The sequence below is a fragment of the Macrotis lagotis genome, chromosome 8 (assembly GCF_037893015.1).
Source record: "Macrotis lagotis isolate mMagLag1 chromosome 8, bilby.v1.9.chrom.fasta, whole genome shotgun sequence".
NCBI lineage: Eukaryota > Metazoa > Chordata > Mammalia > Peramelemorphia > Peramelidae > Macrotis > Macrotis lagotis.
In genome coordinates, this window is record NC_133665.1 from 183,199,584 (window position 1) to 183,215,919 (window position 16,336).

Genomic DNA, 16,336 nt, shown 5'->3' on the forward strand with positions numbered 1-16,336 from the left:
CATCTTTCCTCTCAGGGGTCTCTGGCAAGAGCTTCCCCATGCCCTCTGGGACTTCTCCATCATCTGACTTACCAATCAATAAGTTTTGGGCATTTGGCTTAAAAGGGAAAAGGGAAAGAAGCTCCTGCCCTGCATGAGCTTCAGTTCTAGTGGGGAATGACCACAGGCTTGGAGGAACTCAGACAAGACACATCCACCTCCTTTTCCAGTGTCTCACGTGAGAATGGCAGGCTTAGGGATGTCCCGTCCATGCATCTCTCCGGGTCTGACCCCTCCAAGAGAAGGGGCCACTAGGATGTGTGGATTGGAAACTCTTTGAAAATGTTTAAAGAAAAAAAACAGCCCTCTGATCCTCACCTTAAATTGAAGTTTCACAAACACTCTCTCTTCCTGCCTTCCCATTCATTCACCTCTGCCAAGGCAATAAGTTTAGGACAGTTTGGGAACTCTATCCTTCTCCTTCCCTTCACCCTTGGTCCTCCTTGTAACTCAGAGGTCCTCCATTGCCTTGAGCTGTGTCTTCGGCAGAGGATGGTGAGCAAGAAGTTTGGGTCCATCCAGCGAGGACCAGGCAAACTACAAAGGAGTCCGTTTGTTGGCCTATGAGTGATCTGACATTCCATGATGACCGAGACTTGTGTAGACCTGTGGGGCTTTGGAGGAGCCCGGGACCCCACTGTGCCTTGCAATGCCCCCTCCCCAGTGGATGCTCACAGCTATGCTCACATTCTTTATTTACTAGGGTGGCATAGTGGGTAGAGTACTATCCCTGGAGTCAGGAGGATCTGAGTTCAAATGTGACCTCAGATATTTAATAATTACCTAGCTGAGTGACCTTGGGCAAGTTACTTAACCCCATTGCCTTGCAAAAAAAATTCAATGAAAAATTCAATTTTGTTTCTCAATATAATCGATGCCATTTTTGCAGCTATGTGGGTACAGTACATAGAGTTCTGAATTCTGGATAGAACTCTGTGCAGGGAAACCCAAGTTCAAATTCAGCCACAGGCACTTACTAGCTGTGTGACCTTGGGCAAGTCATTTAATCTCTATCTGCCTCAGTTTCCTCAGCTATAAAATATAAAAACACTGCTCTTATTGATCCCTTCCTAACCGTGTTGTTATGAGATAAGGATTGTAAACGGCTTTGCAAACCATCAATCACTAGCTATTAGGAGCATAAGGTTAATTAACATTCCTTTTGCACCCTCAGATCTGATTGAGTAAGATACTATGAGTCCTGTCATTGAGGTAAACAGGCTTTATTGCCCTTCTTGGAAGAGAAGTGAAGTGACTTACCCAGGGTCACACAGTGGGCAAGACTGGATCCCAGGCTTCTCCTGATTCTACATTCAATGCTCCTTCCATGGAGCTGCATAGAGGCCAACTGCTATTTGAGTCTAATCAAGTACTTAACTCAGTGACCTTTAACTTGGGGTTTGTGGACCCACAAAGGTTCTGTGAAGAGATTTCAGGGGGTCGTGAACTTGGCTGCAGGGGAAAAAATGGTCCTGGATCCCTAGCTGAAGCTTAGCTTTTCCTTTACTAAGAATGGAGAGAAGAAAGGGAATTCTGAGAAGGGTCCCAGGCTTTCCCAGGCTGTTCTCCAGCCATGGTGGACCAACACAGAGCATTTCAAGGCCCCAAGAACATTGTCCTGCCCCAGGCTTAGAGCAGCTTGTCCCCCGGGAGGTCGACCAGTAGCCTAGTTTGTTTGGCCACACTTAACTTGGAGGGATTCTTGTTCCTGTTCCAGAATCTTAGAAAAAGATGAAAACAACATCGATGCCCGTCAGGTTCTGGCCGTGCACGAGTTTGCAAGGGAAGGAGATATCAATACAGTAAGTTCTCGGAGGATTAAGAAAGACCTAACCTGCGTAATGAGGGATTTTCCTTTTCGATGCAGGCCCTGATCTGCAGCCTCCTGCCATTTCAACGTGCCCCAGATTTGTCCTGACCCACCCCCTCCCCATCTTGTCTACCTTTCTCTCTAGTCAGTGTTGTTTAGATGGGTCTGAGACCCATGGAGATAGAGCACTGGCCCTGGAGTCAGGAGGACCTGAGTTCAAATCCAGCCTCAGACTCTTAATAATTATCAAGCCACTTAACCCCATTACCTGGCAAAAAAACAAAAAATGCCCCCCAATATTGACCCCATATTCGAATGATAGAAATAGCTAACCATGCTCCTGGTGTGCCAGATATTGTGTTAGGTGCTTTACAAATGTTATCATCACAACAACTCTTATTCCCATTTTACAGCAGTGACTTATACCTGGAAATGCCTGAGGCTGGATTTGAACCCTGCTCTTCCTGACTCCAAGCCCAATGCTATCCACATGACCTCATTTTCTCAGGGTAGCCCGTCAGTGCCCTTGCCCTGAACTCTCAAGGGTCATGTCAATAGGGCACTAGCCCTGGCTAATCCAACAAAATGGCAGCTTCAAGCCAAGAAGCCATATGTGATGTCTTCTCTAGGGGTCACCCCGAGACTGGCCACCACAGGACAGATTTTTTCAGCCATGGCAAGCCCCCAGTGTAGACAAAGACACAAGGTGGTCCTCAGGCAGCTTCTACCAAGGATCACCTAGCTCTTTGGCCAAGGAGCTACCATAATGTCGGCCACTGTGCTAAGGGAAGGATGACTTGCCAGGAGAGGGATGGGCTCCCCTTCCCTGGGGTCTTCAAGTGGAAGCTAGATGGTCACATCAAGCCTCTCAATCTTATTTTCCTCTCCACCCCTGAAGCCCCAAACTCTCTAGAACAGACATTGAGGGAACTCCTAAACCCTCCCCCTTCCATTCAAACTCAAGGGTCCAGCCTAGGCCCCAGAGAGGCCTGGCCTCTGAATCTAGCTCTTCAGGCCCCTGCCCCTTTCTTTCCCCAGTGTCTCCCACCCCTGAGCATCAGGCAAGCCCTGTAAACATCCATCAGGAGTATATAATCCCTCCCCCATCACCACCAGGCTGGGGACACCAGCCAGTGACAACATCCCACAAAAGGAAAGTCTCGCCACTGGAGTCCCAGCAGCTTCAAGGGGTGGTTTTGTTTGATTCTAAAGAAGAGGCTTGACTTTGTGGCTACACCCTCGAGAGCACAGGACTTTTCCATTCACTGTAGCGGCTTTCCACTTGCTATAACGTCCTATCTCCTCTAGACAGAACGGAGGTTCCTTGGGAGCAAGGGATATCTGGGTTTACATGTGGACCCCCAACACTTCACACAGTGCTCTACACATGATAAGCATCCAATAAGTGTTTTGGGTGGACAGAGGTGGCACAGTGGGTAGAGTACTGGGCCTGGAGCCGGAAAGCTCTGAGTTCAAATCCGGCCACATACACATTTACTAACTGTGTGACCCTGGCCAAGTTACCTACCCCTGTTTGCCTCAGTCTCATCTATAAAATAAGCTGGAGAAGGAAATGGCCAACCATTCCAGAATCTCTGCCAAGAAAACCCCAAATGGGGACAAAGAGAGTCTGGCCCAACTGAGGCAACCGAAACTCAACAATGAAACACCTCCTCATTCATTCCCCCATCTGGCAGCCTCCTTGGCTGGGCAGCCCCCCACCCCCCCACCCCCCATCTCTGTCACTCTGAGAAGCAACCTCCTTGCAGGGCAGTTTGGAGCTCAGCCAATTCTTTTCCCCAGTGGGCACTTGCTCTACAAGTCTACAGGAACTGCCTAGAGAACTGAGGGGTTGAGTGACTAGCCCAGGGTCAAACAGCCAGCAGATGTGTGAGGCAAGAGGAGAAACCAGCAGGGGCAGCTAGGGGGCACAGTGGATAGAGCACCGGCCCTGGAGTCAGGAGGACCTGAGTTCAAATGTGGCCTCAGACACTTAATAATGCCACTTAACCCCACTGCCTTGCCAAAGAAAACAAGTTGGAGCTAAGTTTTATGATTCTTCTCCACTAAGCTGGGCAGCCTCAAAAAGGATGGATTCTGCAAGCCCCCCCCCCCCCGCTTTGATGGGGACTGTCTTCTGCCTCTTTGGGGATCATCTGGTCCATGGCTGGTGCCAAAGGAAGTATAAGCTCCCCAAATAGGCCTGAGCTAGCACTACTCGGATCTGATTGTGGGGTTCTGCCTCGAACAAGGCCAAGCAAAACCAGTCAGCAAGGGCAAGGGCCGGGTGTTGGGGGTGGGGGGTGGGGAGAGAGGACTGTCTCTTAAGCTCACTGTTCTTTTCCCTACAGGCGATCAATCATGTGAGAAATCTGATTAAGGCTCTGGAGACCAAGGAACCCCAGAATCCAAGTCTCCATCTCAAGAAAGTCATTGTTATTAGTCGGCTGGTAAGCAGGCTTCCTGTCCTTTGCAGAGGGAATGGCCCCTTCCTCCCTTTTCCTCTCTGCCAAGCTCAAGCTAACGACCCAACCTTCCAGCACTTTCCCTGAGGTGCCCACCCCAACTGCCCTTCCTGCTCTCATTTTTTCATTTGTCCCCTGGAAAAGCATGGCTTCTACCTCCATACCCTGAACGTGCCAAGACAGTTCTCTGTGCCCACCCACTGGCCCCAGCGGGCATGGAACTCAAAGGGCACCTGTTTAGAAAGGAAGAAATTGAGTCCCAGAGAGGGTCAAAGACTCACCAACCTCACAGAGGCAAGAATAGCAAAGCCAAGATCCAAATCCAGGTCCTCTGTCCTCTAGATGATGTCACCTCATGAATGAGTGACCATTCTACCAAAAGATCATGGGGTTCTTAATGAGCTGAGAGCTCTTGCTCATCACAATAATAGGCATCAAAGAGCCAGAAGAAGGTGATAGCTAGTTTAGACTACCTTGACCTGGATAAAGTCTTGGGCTCCTGAGCCAGAGAGACTCAGCAGGGGTGGGCCCTGGGGGACCAGGCCCCAAGGGTGGGGAGGGGTATGCCAAGGGGAAAATCTGAGCTCAATGTCAGGGAAGACCTCCCACCTTCCCCCTTTTGGGAAAGCTTCTGCTAGGGACTGGATGGCCATTGACCAGCTCCATTGGAGTGGAGACTTTTTCCCCAGTTTGGACTGGGTCTTGAGATCCTGGGGGCCAGCCACTGGGTACCACAGAAGTCCTCTCCAGCCGGTGGGCACCACGGGGCAGTCAGCTCCACTAGCTGAAGCCGCAGCCAGAATTGTCTTTCCTTGCAGTGTGGGAAGCACCAGATCATCCTGCAACAAATCTACAGCTTCATCGAGCGCACCTTCATGGCAGCGCCCTCCAGTGCCCAGTTTGCTAATGAGCTGGGCTACCAGCTCATCCTTCAGGAGAGAGTGAAGGAAGCCTCTCTGTGGTACACAGAAGCCATGAAACTGGACGAGAGCAGCATCGCGGCCCTCACAGGTCTCTGTCCAGGACAGCCTGGGGAGGGAGAGTGCTCCGAAGTCAGCTCCCTGAGTCCCACGGGATTTCCAAATATGGAAGAGCCATCTCTGTGTACAGGAAGGGGAGCAGGGTCCCTTCTCTGAAATAAGGGATTGTATTGATTGTCTTTGGGTTGGCATGACTTCAATGTCTCCACCCCAGAGAACCGATTTTTTAACATTTTGTTTAAAAGAGAAAGGAGAGGTCAGCTAGGCAGCACAGTGGATAAGGCACCAGCCCCGAAGTCAGGAGGACCTGAGTTCAAATCCAACCTCAGATACTTAATGATTACCTAGCTGTGTGACCTTAGGCAAGTCACTTAACCCCACTGTCTTACAAAAAAAAGCAAATAAGAAAAGAGTAAGGAGAGAAAAAAAATTGACAAAATCAGCCAAGACTGAAAATCCCCTATGTTCCAGTCATTGTTCCAGACCCATGGACCTCTGCAAAGGCCATGGGGAACTGCTTTCCCTTCCTTCCTAGAATGTAAGAAGCTGAAGGGGGAGATGGTTGTTTCTTCTTTTTCACATCCCTCATATGTAGCAGGGATGAAACTAATGTTTGTGGAGTTTGGCCTGTAGCCAGGAAAAGTTTGGGCCCCATAGGAATGACCCAGAGGGGTTGTCTACATAAGTTGTGGTCTCTACCTCCCCTAGGACTCTCATGGGACCCCCCCACACAACTGGGAGGGACTCCTATGGAATAACCATTGGGCTGATGAGGACAGATAAGACAAAGTGATGGGTCCTGGAGGGACTCTTCACCAAGGGCCTAGGGACACTTCTATCTAGTCCAGGAGCAGAGGTGTACCCTGACCTCCCACTTGTCCTCTTATACCTTCTATAAGTTTTACATGAACCCAACAAAACATGGAGACTCCCCACTAGAAGCCCCAGTGCCCCAGGCTTCGAGGGATTCAGGAAAGATCACAGGTGACATGTCCTTGGATTGCAGGCATCATCTGGTGCCAAATCCTGGAGGGCAACCTGGAAGAGGCTGAGCAGCAGCTGGAATTCCTCAAGGAAGTTCAACAGTCCCTGGGGAAGTCAGAGGTCAGAGCTCACTTTATTGCTCCCCTTCCTTTCCCAACCTCCTTCTCCCTCTCCATCCCCAAATTTAAATCCCAAGAGTGGAGGTCTTCTGGGGAGGCCTGATGTTGTGGGGGGGGGGTCTTGGGGAGGTCCAGGTGGGCAGGGATCAGCCTGGATCCCAAGGGCGGACCAGGTCCTAGACCTTCTCCTGGGTGTCCTGGGCCCTTGGGATGCTTCCCCTCTGTAGTTCTCACCCTCCTCCCCTCCACAGGTCCTCACCTTCCTCCAGGCGCTTCTAGCCTCTAAGAAGCACAAAAGTGAGCAGGTGGCCACGGCCCTCCTGAAGGAGGCGGCCGAGCTCCACTTCTCCAACATGCAAGGCCTCCCCCTCAGCATTGAGTACTTTGAGAAACTCAACCCTGTCTTCCTGGTGAACATCGTCAAGGAGTACCTGTTCTTCTGCCCCAAGCAGGTTGGCTGGGGATGGTGGGCAGCTGAGAGGGGGACTTCCTTCAAGACTTGGAGGACCCATCTTTTTGTCCCTCCACAAGACAGATCACAGCTCTAGGAATGGGGGACAAAGAGGGACTGAGGACGGGGCATCCAGAGCTTGGACACTTGTGGGTGGTCTGGCTCTCTGTACAATGCACAAGGAAATAATGACCCCCCTCCCAGTGATGGGCTGAGGCTCAGGGCCCACCCTGGCTGCCTGCAGATTCTCCCAGAAGAGCCCTTGGTGAAGGTGCTAAAGGCCATCGCACTCTCAGCAATGGTGAGATGCTGACGGCCCACACTGACTTCCCTTCCCAGCCTAGATCCCCGGGCCAGATCATCTCTCCCCTCCTCAAACAAGCGGCAGTGATCCTGAACCCCATGGTCAAAGTAGCCCCCGCTCTGATCGACCCACTTTATCTCATGGCCCAGGTCAAGTACCTGTCAGGTGAGTGGAGAACCCCCACCCCAGAAGAGCCTGGTCATGATGGAGACGACCTTGATGAACCTAGCTCCCCACTCATCTCCCAGAGCCCAGCTTGGGCGCTCCCAGTGGTGGACCCTCTCCCCTGCCCTCCTAGGGGCTAGTGTGTAGCAGACCCTGGAAAGCAGGGGCCTCTGGGGGAATCCCAAGATGGCATCCAGGGACTGCCAGAGCCTTGGGGTTCTCTTCCCTAGGAGAACTAGAGAATGCTCAGAGCACCCTCCAGAGGTGCCTGGAGCTCGACCCGACCTCGGCTGATGTTCATCTCTTGATGGCCCAGATCTACTTGTCCCAAGGAAACTTCACCATGTGCTCCCACTCCTTGGAGTTGGGAGTCAGTCACAACTTCCAGGCGAGTGGGCATCCGAGGGTGGGCATCCGAGCCAGGCAAAGACACCAAAGCTCTGCTCTGTGCTGGCCAGGGCCAGCCTCCCTCTGCCAAGCCTCCGTAACCACAGGGCCCTTGCGGCCCTGGCATCCATGATATCTACTGACTCTGGGCACCTGTTACTTCCCAGGTGCGTGACCACCCACTGTATCACTTCATCAAAGCCAGAGCCCTGAACAAGTCAGGAGACTATCCCGAGGCCATCAAGACCCTCAAGATGATCATGAAGCTTCCCACGATGAAGAAAGGGGAGACCAAGAAGAGCAGGACTTCTTGTATCCGGCCCAGCGAGCGTGTGTCCATCTTGCTAGAGCTTGTGGATGCCCTGCGTCTGAATGGAGAACTGGTAAGAGACAGGACCCCCCCCTTCTCTTGATCTCAGTGGGGAAAGCCATGCGGAGGTAGGAGCCCAGGCATGGCTGGGGGGCTGGGCTCCATCCTTTGGGAGCTCTGGAAGCAACTCGGACCTCAGACATAGGGACAGCCAGGCTACGGTAGCCTCGTCTGAGCCCCTCCACTAAGGCAGTGAGGAGCACCAAAGTGGCCGGACAGGGCCACAGCCAGGGCTGGGTGGCCATGAGGGAGGGATGGTTGGAGACCTCCCAGGGAGGGTGGAGGAGAGGGGAGGCCCATGTCCTAAGATACTCCAGAAATGAGTTTAATTGATTCATCAAAAATCGCAGCTAAAACACCAAAGGAGAAGAGAATCAGGTAAATGAGAACCTGGAGGAAAAGTTCTGGCTTGGACAACTGGAATCCATATTGCAAAGTGCTTTGTGTGTGTGGAAGGAGGACGGTCATCTCCAATTTACTGTTGAGGAAACTGAGGCAGACGGAAGTTAAGCCACATGCTAGTGTCTGCCACTGGATTTGAACTCAGGCCCTCCTGACTCCACACCCAAGACACTGTCCACACTTGCCCTCCCAGAGACCCAGGGAAAGAACACAAAAGGAAGATTAAATCAAAGGAAGATTTCCTTTGATTTTGAACCCCAAGGGGGTCTCTGGGGCAGAGCTGGACCCCCGGCCCTGGGGTGGGAACCTCTCTGGTCAGTTCATCCAAGCACTGGGCCCCTGCCCATGGGAAGCATCCCCTCTTCGAGAGGCCACGTCCTGTGGCCTGGGCAGGGGACCAATGGTCAGCCCTGGAACAGAGCCTGGGGGAGGGGCTCCTGCCACCCAGGCCTACCTCAGTCATCAAGAGGCAGAATTCTGAGTGGATGGAGAGGCAGGAAGAGCCGGGTCCAAGGGGCACCCCACTAACCAGTTGTGCCACTGGCCAGGTGAAAGATTGGGGCTCATCTCTCTGAGTCTAGGGAAGTCCTCCCAGGGGGTCCTGCCAGGGGTTCTCCACTGCGCACATGCGCGCGCACACACACACACACACACACAAACACAGAAACACACACACAGAAACACATGCCTCCACCCTTCCCAACTTCATCCCAAGTGCCTGGGTTTGCTTCATCTCTCAGCACGAAGCCACCAAGATCATGCAAGATGCTATCAACGAGTTCAGCGGCACCCCCGAGGAGATCCGGATCACCATCGCCAATGTGGACCTGGCTCTGAGCAAGGGCAATGTGGAGATGGCCCTGGGCATGCTAAGGAACATCACACCCAAGCAGCCCTACTACACAGAGGCCAAAGAGAAGATGGCGCACATCTACCTGCACACAAGGAAGGACATCCGCCTCTACATCAGCTGCTACAGGTAATGCCCTGGACACTTGGGGGGCCAGGCTGGGGCTCACCCCACCACATAGAGACTAAAGCCATGACCTGGTTGGAGAAGGCCCCCCACAAAGTGCTACCAGCACCGGCAGGGGACACTCTGAGCTGGGAGACTGGGGTCAGTGTCCAGGCCCCTAAGCAGCCCAACCCAGGGGGCCTGGCCAGACTCCCAGGCTGCCCCTTCCCTTTCCTCCAGTCACTGGAGGGAAAGAGAGCCAGCTCATAGGAAAGACCGTGTCTCCCAAGGCAGCTGGAGTGGACACAGCCTGGGGCTGGGTCAGGAAGACCTGTGTTTGAATCCAGCTCAGATTCTTCCTAGCCGTGTGACCCTGGGCAAGTCATGTCACCTCTGTTTGCTTTGGATTCCTCATTTATCAAATGGGGGGTGGTGACAGCCCCTCCCCCCCAGGGCGGTCGTAAGAACCGGATGAGAAATTATAAGACGTCCGGCCTTCTGGACATGCTCATTCTCCCCCGCCCCGTCCAGTCGGACCCTGGGCCGCCATCTTCTCTTCAAAGCTTTGCCATCTTAGCATCCTCCCTTTCGAATCATGATAATCTAGTGAGCTCTCCTGTGGTGGCCACAGTGACCCAAGGAATCAGTGGGTTCAATCCTCACAACCGGCCTGGGAAGAAACCAAGGCAAGCAGAGAGGGTCCGAGTCACGCAGGCTTTAGTGAGGGTCAGAGGCTCTTGAACTCAGGACTTCCTGATTCCAAATCCAATGTCCCATCCTCTGTGCCAGCTAGGGACGTAGGGGAGCATAGATTCAGAACTCAAAGGGCCCTCGGAGGGCAAGTCTCACCCCCTCATTTTACAGATGGGGAACCTGAGGCAAGCAGCTGGGAAGGGACTTCCTGGGGCTGGACTTGAACTCAGTTCTCCTTGCTCAGCAGGCCCTGTGTTAGCTGCCTCTCCTCCTTGGCGAACATTCAGAAACATCCTTAGGAGGAATTGTCTTTTCATTGCCCTGACTCTAAAGCATGAGGATGACCCTGAAGTCTCTTCAGAATCCTCCGGGGTGGGGGGTGGGGGGCAGCCAGGTGGCACAGTGGATAGAGCACTGGCCCTGGAGTCAGGAGTACCTGGGTTCAAATCCGGTCTCAGACACTTCATAATGACCTAGCTGTGAGGACTTGGGCAAGCCACTTAACCCCACTGCCTTATATAAATAAATTTTTTTAAAAAGAATCCCCTCGGGAGGACTCCCTAGTTGGAACCAAGGATAAAACTAGGAGTGGAGTGGAGGGGGAGGAATCAGTGAGGATGATTAAGTTTCTTTTGATGCTGTGGACATCCTGTATGTTCTGAAAGTTTGGGGACCCCCGCAAGAAGCCACTGAGCACAAAGACCCAGTCAGTCACTGAGCAGACCCTTTAGAAGCCCCTTCTCTGGGCCAGGCGCTGCCACCGCAGCATCCCCGAGCTGGCCAGTTCTGCAGTCGTGTCCAAGAGCCCAAGAAGCAGCTTTGGCTCTATTCACCACGAGTTAGGAAACTGGAGAAATTCTCCAGGAAATTGTAGTGGGCCGACTCTTCTAGTGGAGAGTTCTCTCGCCTCTAGAGAAATGAGGCAAGACTTGGGGTATCATCCCTACAGGGACCTCCCAGGTGAGGAAACTCCCTCCGAAAATGTAAATAGGTCCCTCTGCCCCTGTCTGTCTTAGAGTAGGGGTATCTCCTCGGGCTGCATCTAGGAAAGTCTTTGGGCCCCATCTCTGAACAGTAATTTTTTAAAAATTTTTTAAGGTTTTTTTTTTTTTGCAAGTGACTTGCCCAAGGCCACATAACTAGGTAATAATTAAATGTCTGAGGTCAGATTTGAACTCAGGTCCTCCTGACTCCAGGGCCAGTGCTCTATCCACTGTGTTACCTAGCTGCCCCTGAACAGTAATTTTAAATGCAAGAAATAAAAGAGAGAAAATTACAAAGGAAACCAATTATGGTGAAATACAGTTCTCACAGTACTAAAGAAAAAAGAAAAAAGAAAAAAAAAGGTTCACAGGCCCCTGGTTAAAAGCCCTTCCCTGTCTACAAGAGCTTCCCAGAGCAGAGAAGTAAATGGCCGGAGTGTGTGTCCTGGGGAGGCTCAGCGTCCGGCTCTCCAACAGCTAGGCAACACTGCCTTTGTGCAGGATACAAGAGAGAGGCCTAGCCAGGGAGTGTCAGTGGTCAGCACCAAACTCTCCAGTCAACTCTCCTGTGATCTGAGTGAAAGTGGGTCCTTGGTGCAGAAACCTGGAATTCGTCTTACCCTGCCCATTCCTGCCACTCCCAGCAGTAATTCAGACTGAGCCAAAGCTCAGGCCCTTCTGAGCGTGGGTATTTCTAGGGGCATGGTGGGAGTAGCGTCAAGGAAGAAGATGCATTAGGGGTCCAGCAATCCAACCCCCTGCTTCCCAGAAGACCCATCCCCAGAGGCAGCTCAATGACGCAGAACATCAGGAAGACCTGTGTTCAAATTAATACACTTAGTAATTACCTAGCTGACCTTGGGCAAGTCACTTAACCCCATTGCCTTGAGAAAATAAATAAAAACCCAAAACCAAAAATCTCCCTCAGAATCCCTCCCATTTCAGCTTCTAGAAGGAAAAGGAGATTTTCACCCTCCTTGGTAAGGGTTGCCTATGCTGACTGAGGATTGCTGCTTCTGTCCTCCTGTGGCTGAGGGGGGCTACTCTCCCAATACACAGAAACAGAGCTCTCCACTTAGGAAGACCTGCATTCAACTCTTGTCTCTGGCACATGCTATCTGACCAATAGCTTTTCTAAGCCTCAGTTTCCTTGTCTGTAAAATAGAGCTAACACCCCCCATAGGATCATTGGAAGATCAGATGAGATAAGCTCTGTCCTGTGCTTTGCAACCCTTTGAATGAAGCCGATTATTCAGGGTGGCCCAGGAGAGGAGCCCCATCCCTGGTATCTGCCTCCTCTCTGGGTAGGGTGACCAGGGGGCTGGGACCAGTGACCTGGTTTCTGTACCCCCCAACCTCCCAGCATGAGTCCAAATAAAAGGGATGTGGCCCTGCCTGGTCACACCCTAAGGCTAGGAAGCCCAGGGTCTCCCTCCCTCATCCCCAGGTTTTCCTTTGCAGAGAGCTCTGTGAACACCTGCCAGGTCCCCACACCAGCCTTCTCCTGGGCGATGCCTTCATGAATATTCAGGAGGTGAGCACTTCTCACTGGACCCTGGCCCACTGCCCCACCCATGGCTCCAGAGCCCCTGTTTGGTCAGGGGAGATGGGAGCAGGGGCGGTAAGAAAAAGCCTTTCTTTGCACCCCCCCCCCCATTAGCCAGAGAAGGCTCTGGAGGTGTATGACGAAGCTTACCGGAAGAATCCTCATGATGCCTCCTTGGTCAGCAGGATTGGGCAAGCCTATGTGAAAACTCACCAGTACAATAAGGTCAGCCAGAGCCAAGGTGGAGGGAGACAGCTTCCTTGCCAGGGAACCTTGCAGGCGGTCCAGGGGGCAGCGTGCAAGGCTGGAGGGATCTGGGAGCCCCTCGCCCCATTCGGGCCTCCAGCCAGCCAGGCAGTGCCCTCAAGAGGGGAAGAACAGCAGAGGGCAAGGCTCAAGACTGAACCCCACCCACAGATGACCCCCTCCACCCCAGCCAGGCTTAGTGTGGGTGCCAGCTTGGGGGATCCCTAGCTCAGAGAGAACAAGACACCTTCCAGGAGGGCCTTCTCTTGGACTCCCCAGCCAGGGGCCTGGCCTTTCTGTAACAGGCAGACCCCTCCCAATGTCCTCTCCCAGACTGACCACTGAGACCCGGTGTCTTCTCCTTAAGGCCATCAATTACTACGAAGCCGCCCAGAAGATCAGCGGCCAGGACTTCCTGTGCTGCGACCTGGCCGAGTTGCTCCTGAAGCTCAAGAAGTTCAACAAGGCCGAGAAAGTGCTGAAGCAGGCCCTGGATCACGACTTCGGTACCTGCCCCTTGGAGGGTTTCCAGGGGACTCTGCTCTGGCCTCGTCCTCTGAAGCGGTTGGGGAAGGGTGGAGGAGACGAACCCACAGATCCTGGTTTCTCGGGGGTCGTGGTGGGCAGAGGCAGCTGGTGGGCATGCCCAGGGAGTCTGCCCACATCCATGTGCCCACCCCTTCACTGAGCACCAGGACCCAAAAGACCTCTCCCTGTTTTCTAGTCAACGACATCCCTTCCATGATGAATGACGTCAAGTGCCTGCTTCTACTTGCTAAAGTGTACAAGAATCACAAAAAGGAAGAAGTGATGAAGACTTTGAACAAGGTGAAGCTGCCCGGGCTGACTGGGCTCTGGTTCTGGGGGGCGGGGAGCAGAGCACGAGCTGGGAGGGGGAGGGCAGAGAAGTTCCTTGGTGGTTGGGGTGGATAGTGGGGTCCTTTTGGACTCAAGCTTCCATGATGATGGTCCATGAGAGGCCGGACATGACTAGGTGAGACCCTTAATAGCTGGGTCACTGCCCACACTGATGCCATCCTCCTCTACAAATGGCCCAGGGTCATTGGGAGAAGTAAAGGAGGTCGTGGCTGCATCTCACTAAACTCTAGAAGATCTTTTGTTCTCAATCTTTCTGGGAGGGGGAGTGCTTTGAACATTCCCCAATCTTCCAGCAGGCCTTGGATATCCAGACTCGAATTCTGAAGCGGGTGCCCTTGGAGCAGCCCGAGATGCTCCCCTCCCAGAAGCAGCTGGCCGCCTCCATCTGTGCCCAGTTTGGGGAGCAGCACATCTCTGACAAGGATTATACCAAGGCTGTCAAGGCCTATAAGGAAGCCCTGTCCTACTCCCCAATAGACAACAAGGTAAGCCAGCCGGGGCAGTGGGACCCTGGGGGGCCCCAGCTCTGCAGCTAGGGCCTGAGCAAGGAAGGGATTCTGACTCCTCCAGTGCGCCCTAACCATTGCTTGGAATTCCTCCAGAGGGGCCATAAACAGAAAGGAAGGGTTTGTGGAGCTTTCTCTGTGGTTGTTCTTGTATAGGAAAAATGCCTTCTGAATGTGATTGAGCAAGCCAGGCAGAGCTGCCCAGGCAATTCTTGGCAGGCCTTTCCCTGATGCCCCTAGCAGCTAATACCTTCCTGGCTCAGATCGCCTTCCTTTTACTCTGGCTGTCTTCACATTAGAATAATGTCAGTCTAAATGTATTAACTCAAGCCCTGGGAATGCAAGCAAGACAGTCCCTGACCTCAAGGAGCTTGCATTCCATTGGGGGAGTCCAAAACCCAAAAGAGAGCGGGAGGGGAGGGGCAGAGAGAAGTCCCAAGAGGCTCTAGGGTGGGAAATGAAGAGAGGACTGGTCTGGGTCCCCTCCTTCAATGGGAGTCTGGAGTCAAGAGTCTCGATGGCATCCAGTAAGCCAATGATGAGATTTCCCAACCATGGCATTCCTGGGGGAGGGGGGACAAGGGCATCCAGCCCAGTGGGAAATAGATGTGAGGTTTTCCTGCTCCTCAGCACTGGATGAGCCAACAGGCCAAAGCTTATTGACTGACCTGGACAACCAGTTTGGTTCGATTTGGGTTTTTTTTTTTTTTTGAATGACTGGTTTTAGAAAGTCAACTCAATTCAATTCAAGAAGCATAATCTGGCCTTGTGCCAAATGCTGCAAAGCAAAGACTAAAGGAGACCCAGCCCAGCCTCAGGGGCCCTATATTGGGGAAGGGGTCTGGAGGGGCTGGTCGGAGGTGGAAGCTATAAGTACCCCTAAGGAAACACAAGTGGGGGGGAGAAACATTCCCTACTGGGGAGTTCAGGGAAAGCTTTCTATAGGAGGCAGACTCTCCACAGAGCCTTGAAGGTGAAGTGGAAGGAGGGACCACCCACCCAAAAGAACAGAGAGGAGAGACATAGGACTCAAGCAGGGGGAATTCTCCCTGTATAGCAGAGAGAAACATGAAGTCAGGTTGGAAAGGTCATCAAAGACACCTAGGCATTGTCCTAGAGGCAATAGGGAGCTATGGATTTTTAGCAGGGCAATGACCAGGGCAGACCCTCCCCTTAAGAAGTTTGACAAACAACTATATGGAGGATGGATTGGAGGAAGATGGATTGGAGGAAGCTCTATGGATGGATGGGAGCAAAGAGACTAATCTGGTGGAGAAGCCTCCCATGAGGACAAAGAAGAGAAGGACAAGATCACAGAGTCCGAGCTGGTGGCCAGGTTCCGGGGTGGCTCAGTCACATGCTGGTGCTGGAGAGGGCAAGGCAGAGGCAGCCACGTGTGGCCAAGACCAGTGGCACCCTCCCCAGAACCAGGAATCTGGAGGAAGGAGGGAAGAGGAAGAAGTGAATCTTGAGCAAGTAGATGCGGGAATGCTTAGAGGCAGAAACTGTAAAGACATTTGGGCTTCACCCAGAGGTGCCCTCCAGTTCCACGATAAGGGCCTGGGCCCAGATGCTCTACCAGAACCATCAGGACCACGTTGCCTGGAGGACTCAGCCCCCATTGTCATCTCCCTGCTCCCACATCTGGTATTTGTTCCTGTGGTCAAAGACTATTTAGGTCCCTCTGTGGGAATGTGGTGATGATGAACGTGACTCCTACCTAGACGGCTTGGCCAATGCCAAACACCAACCTGATATCTGACAAGCCCCAGCTTGTGAAATGTGATCCTGAGCCCAAGCTGGGGAACAAGTGGAGTGAGGCCAAATTCTGGAAAGCCCAAAGAAAGGCTTGTGGGGAGCACTTAGAAGTGTTAATCATTGGGGCAGCTAGGGGGCACAGTGGATAGAATACCAGCTCTGGAGTCAGGAGGATCTGAGTTCAAATGTGACCTCACAATTACTTAGCTGAGTGACCTTGGGCAAGTCACTTAACCCCATTGCCTTACAATAACAAAAAAAAAGAAGTTAATCATCCAAATTCTGGGGTTCTCA

At 52.6% G+C, this 16,336-nt stretch overlaps 1 protein-coding gene across 6 annotated transcripts in view; it reads left to right on the forward strand.

Moving 5' to 3' along the window:
- TTC21A (tetratricopeptide repeat domain 21A) overlaps positions 1-16,336 on the forward strand; it is a 36,725-nt gene that overhangs the window by 8,246 nt on the left and 12,143 nt on the right. For 4 of the 6 annotated variants that reach the window (XM_074199111.1, XM_074199115.1, XM_074199113.1 and 1 more), the window contains 14 exons: positions 1,757-1,841; positions 4,201-4,299; positions 5,133-5,325; positions 6,301-6,398; positions 6,649-6,849; positions 7,188-7,317; positions 7,548-7,705; positions 7,872-8,087; positions 9,217-9,455; positions 12,569-12,641; positions 12,768-12,878; positions 13,267-13,405; positions 13,624-13,727; positions 14,072-14,263. In XM_074199111.1, the coding sequence (XP_074055212.1) occupies positions 1,757-1,841; positions 4,201-4,299; positions 5,133-5,325; positions 6,301-6,398; positions 6,649-6,849; positions 7,188-7,317; positions 7,548-7,705; positions 7,872-8,087; positions 9,217-9,455; positions 12,569-12,641; positions 12,768-12,878; positions 13,267-13,405; positions 13,624-13,727; positions 14,072-14,263 (2,038 nt within the window). The remainder of the gene's footprint in view (positions 1-1,756; positions 1,842-4,200; positions 4,300-5,132; positions 5,326-6,300; positions 6,399-6,648; positions 6,850-7,187; positions 7,318-7,547; positions 7,706-7,871; positions 8,088-9,216; positions 9,456-12,568; positions 12,642-12,767; positions 12,879-13,266; positions 13,406-13,623; positions 13,728-14,071; positions 14,264-16,336) is intronic. The other 2 variants (XM_074199114.1, XM_074199112.1) reach the window with 1 other exon arrangement.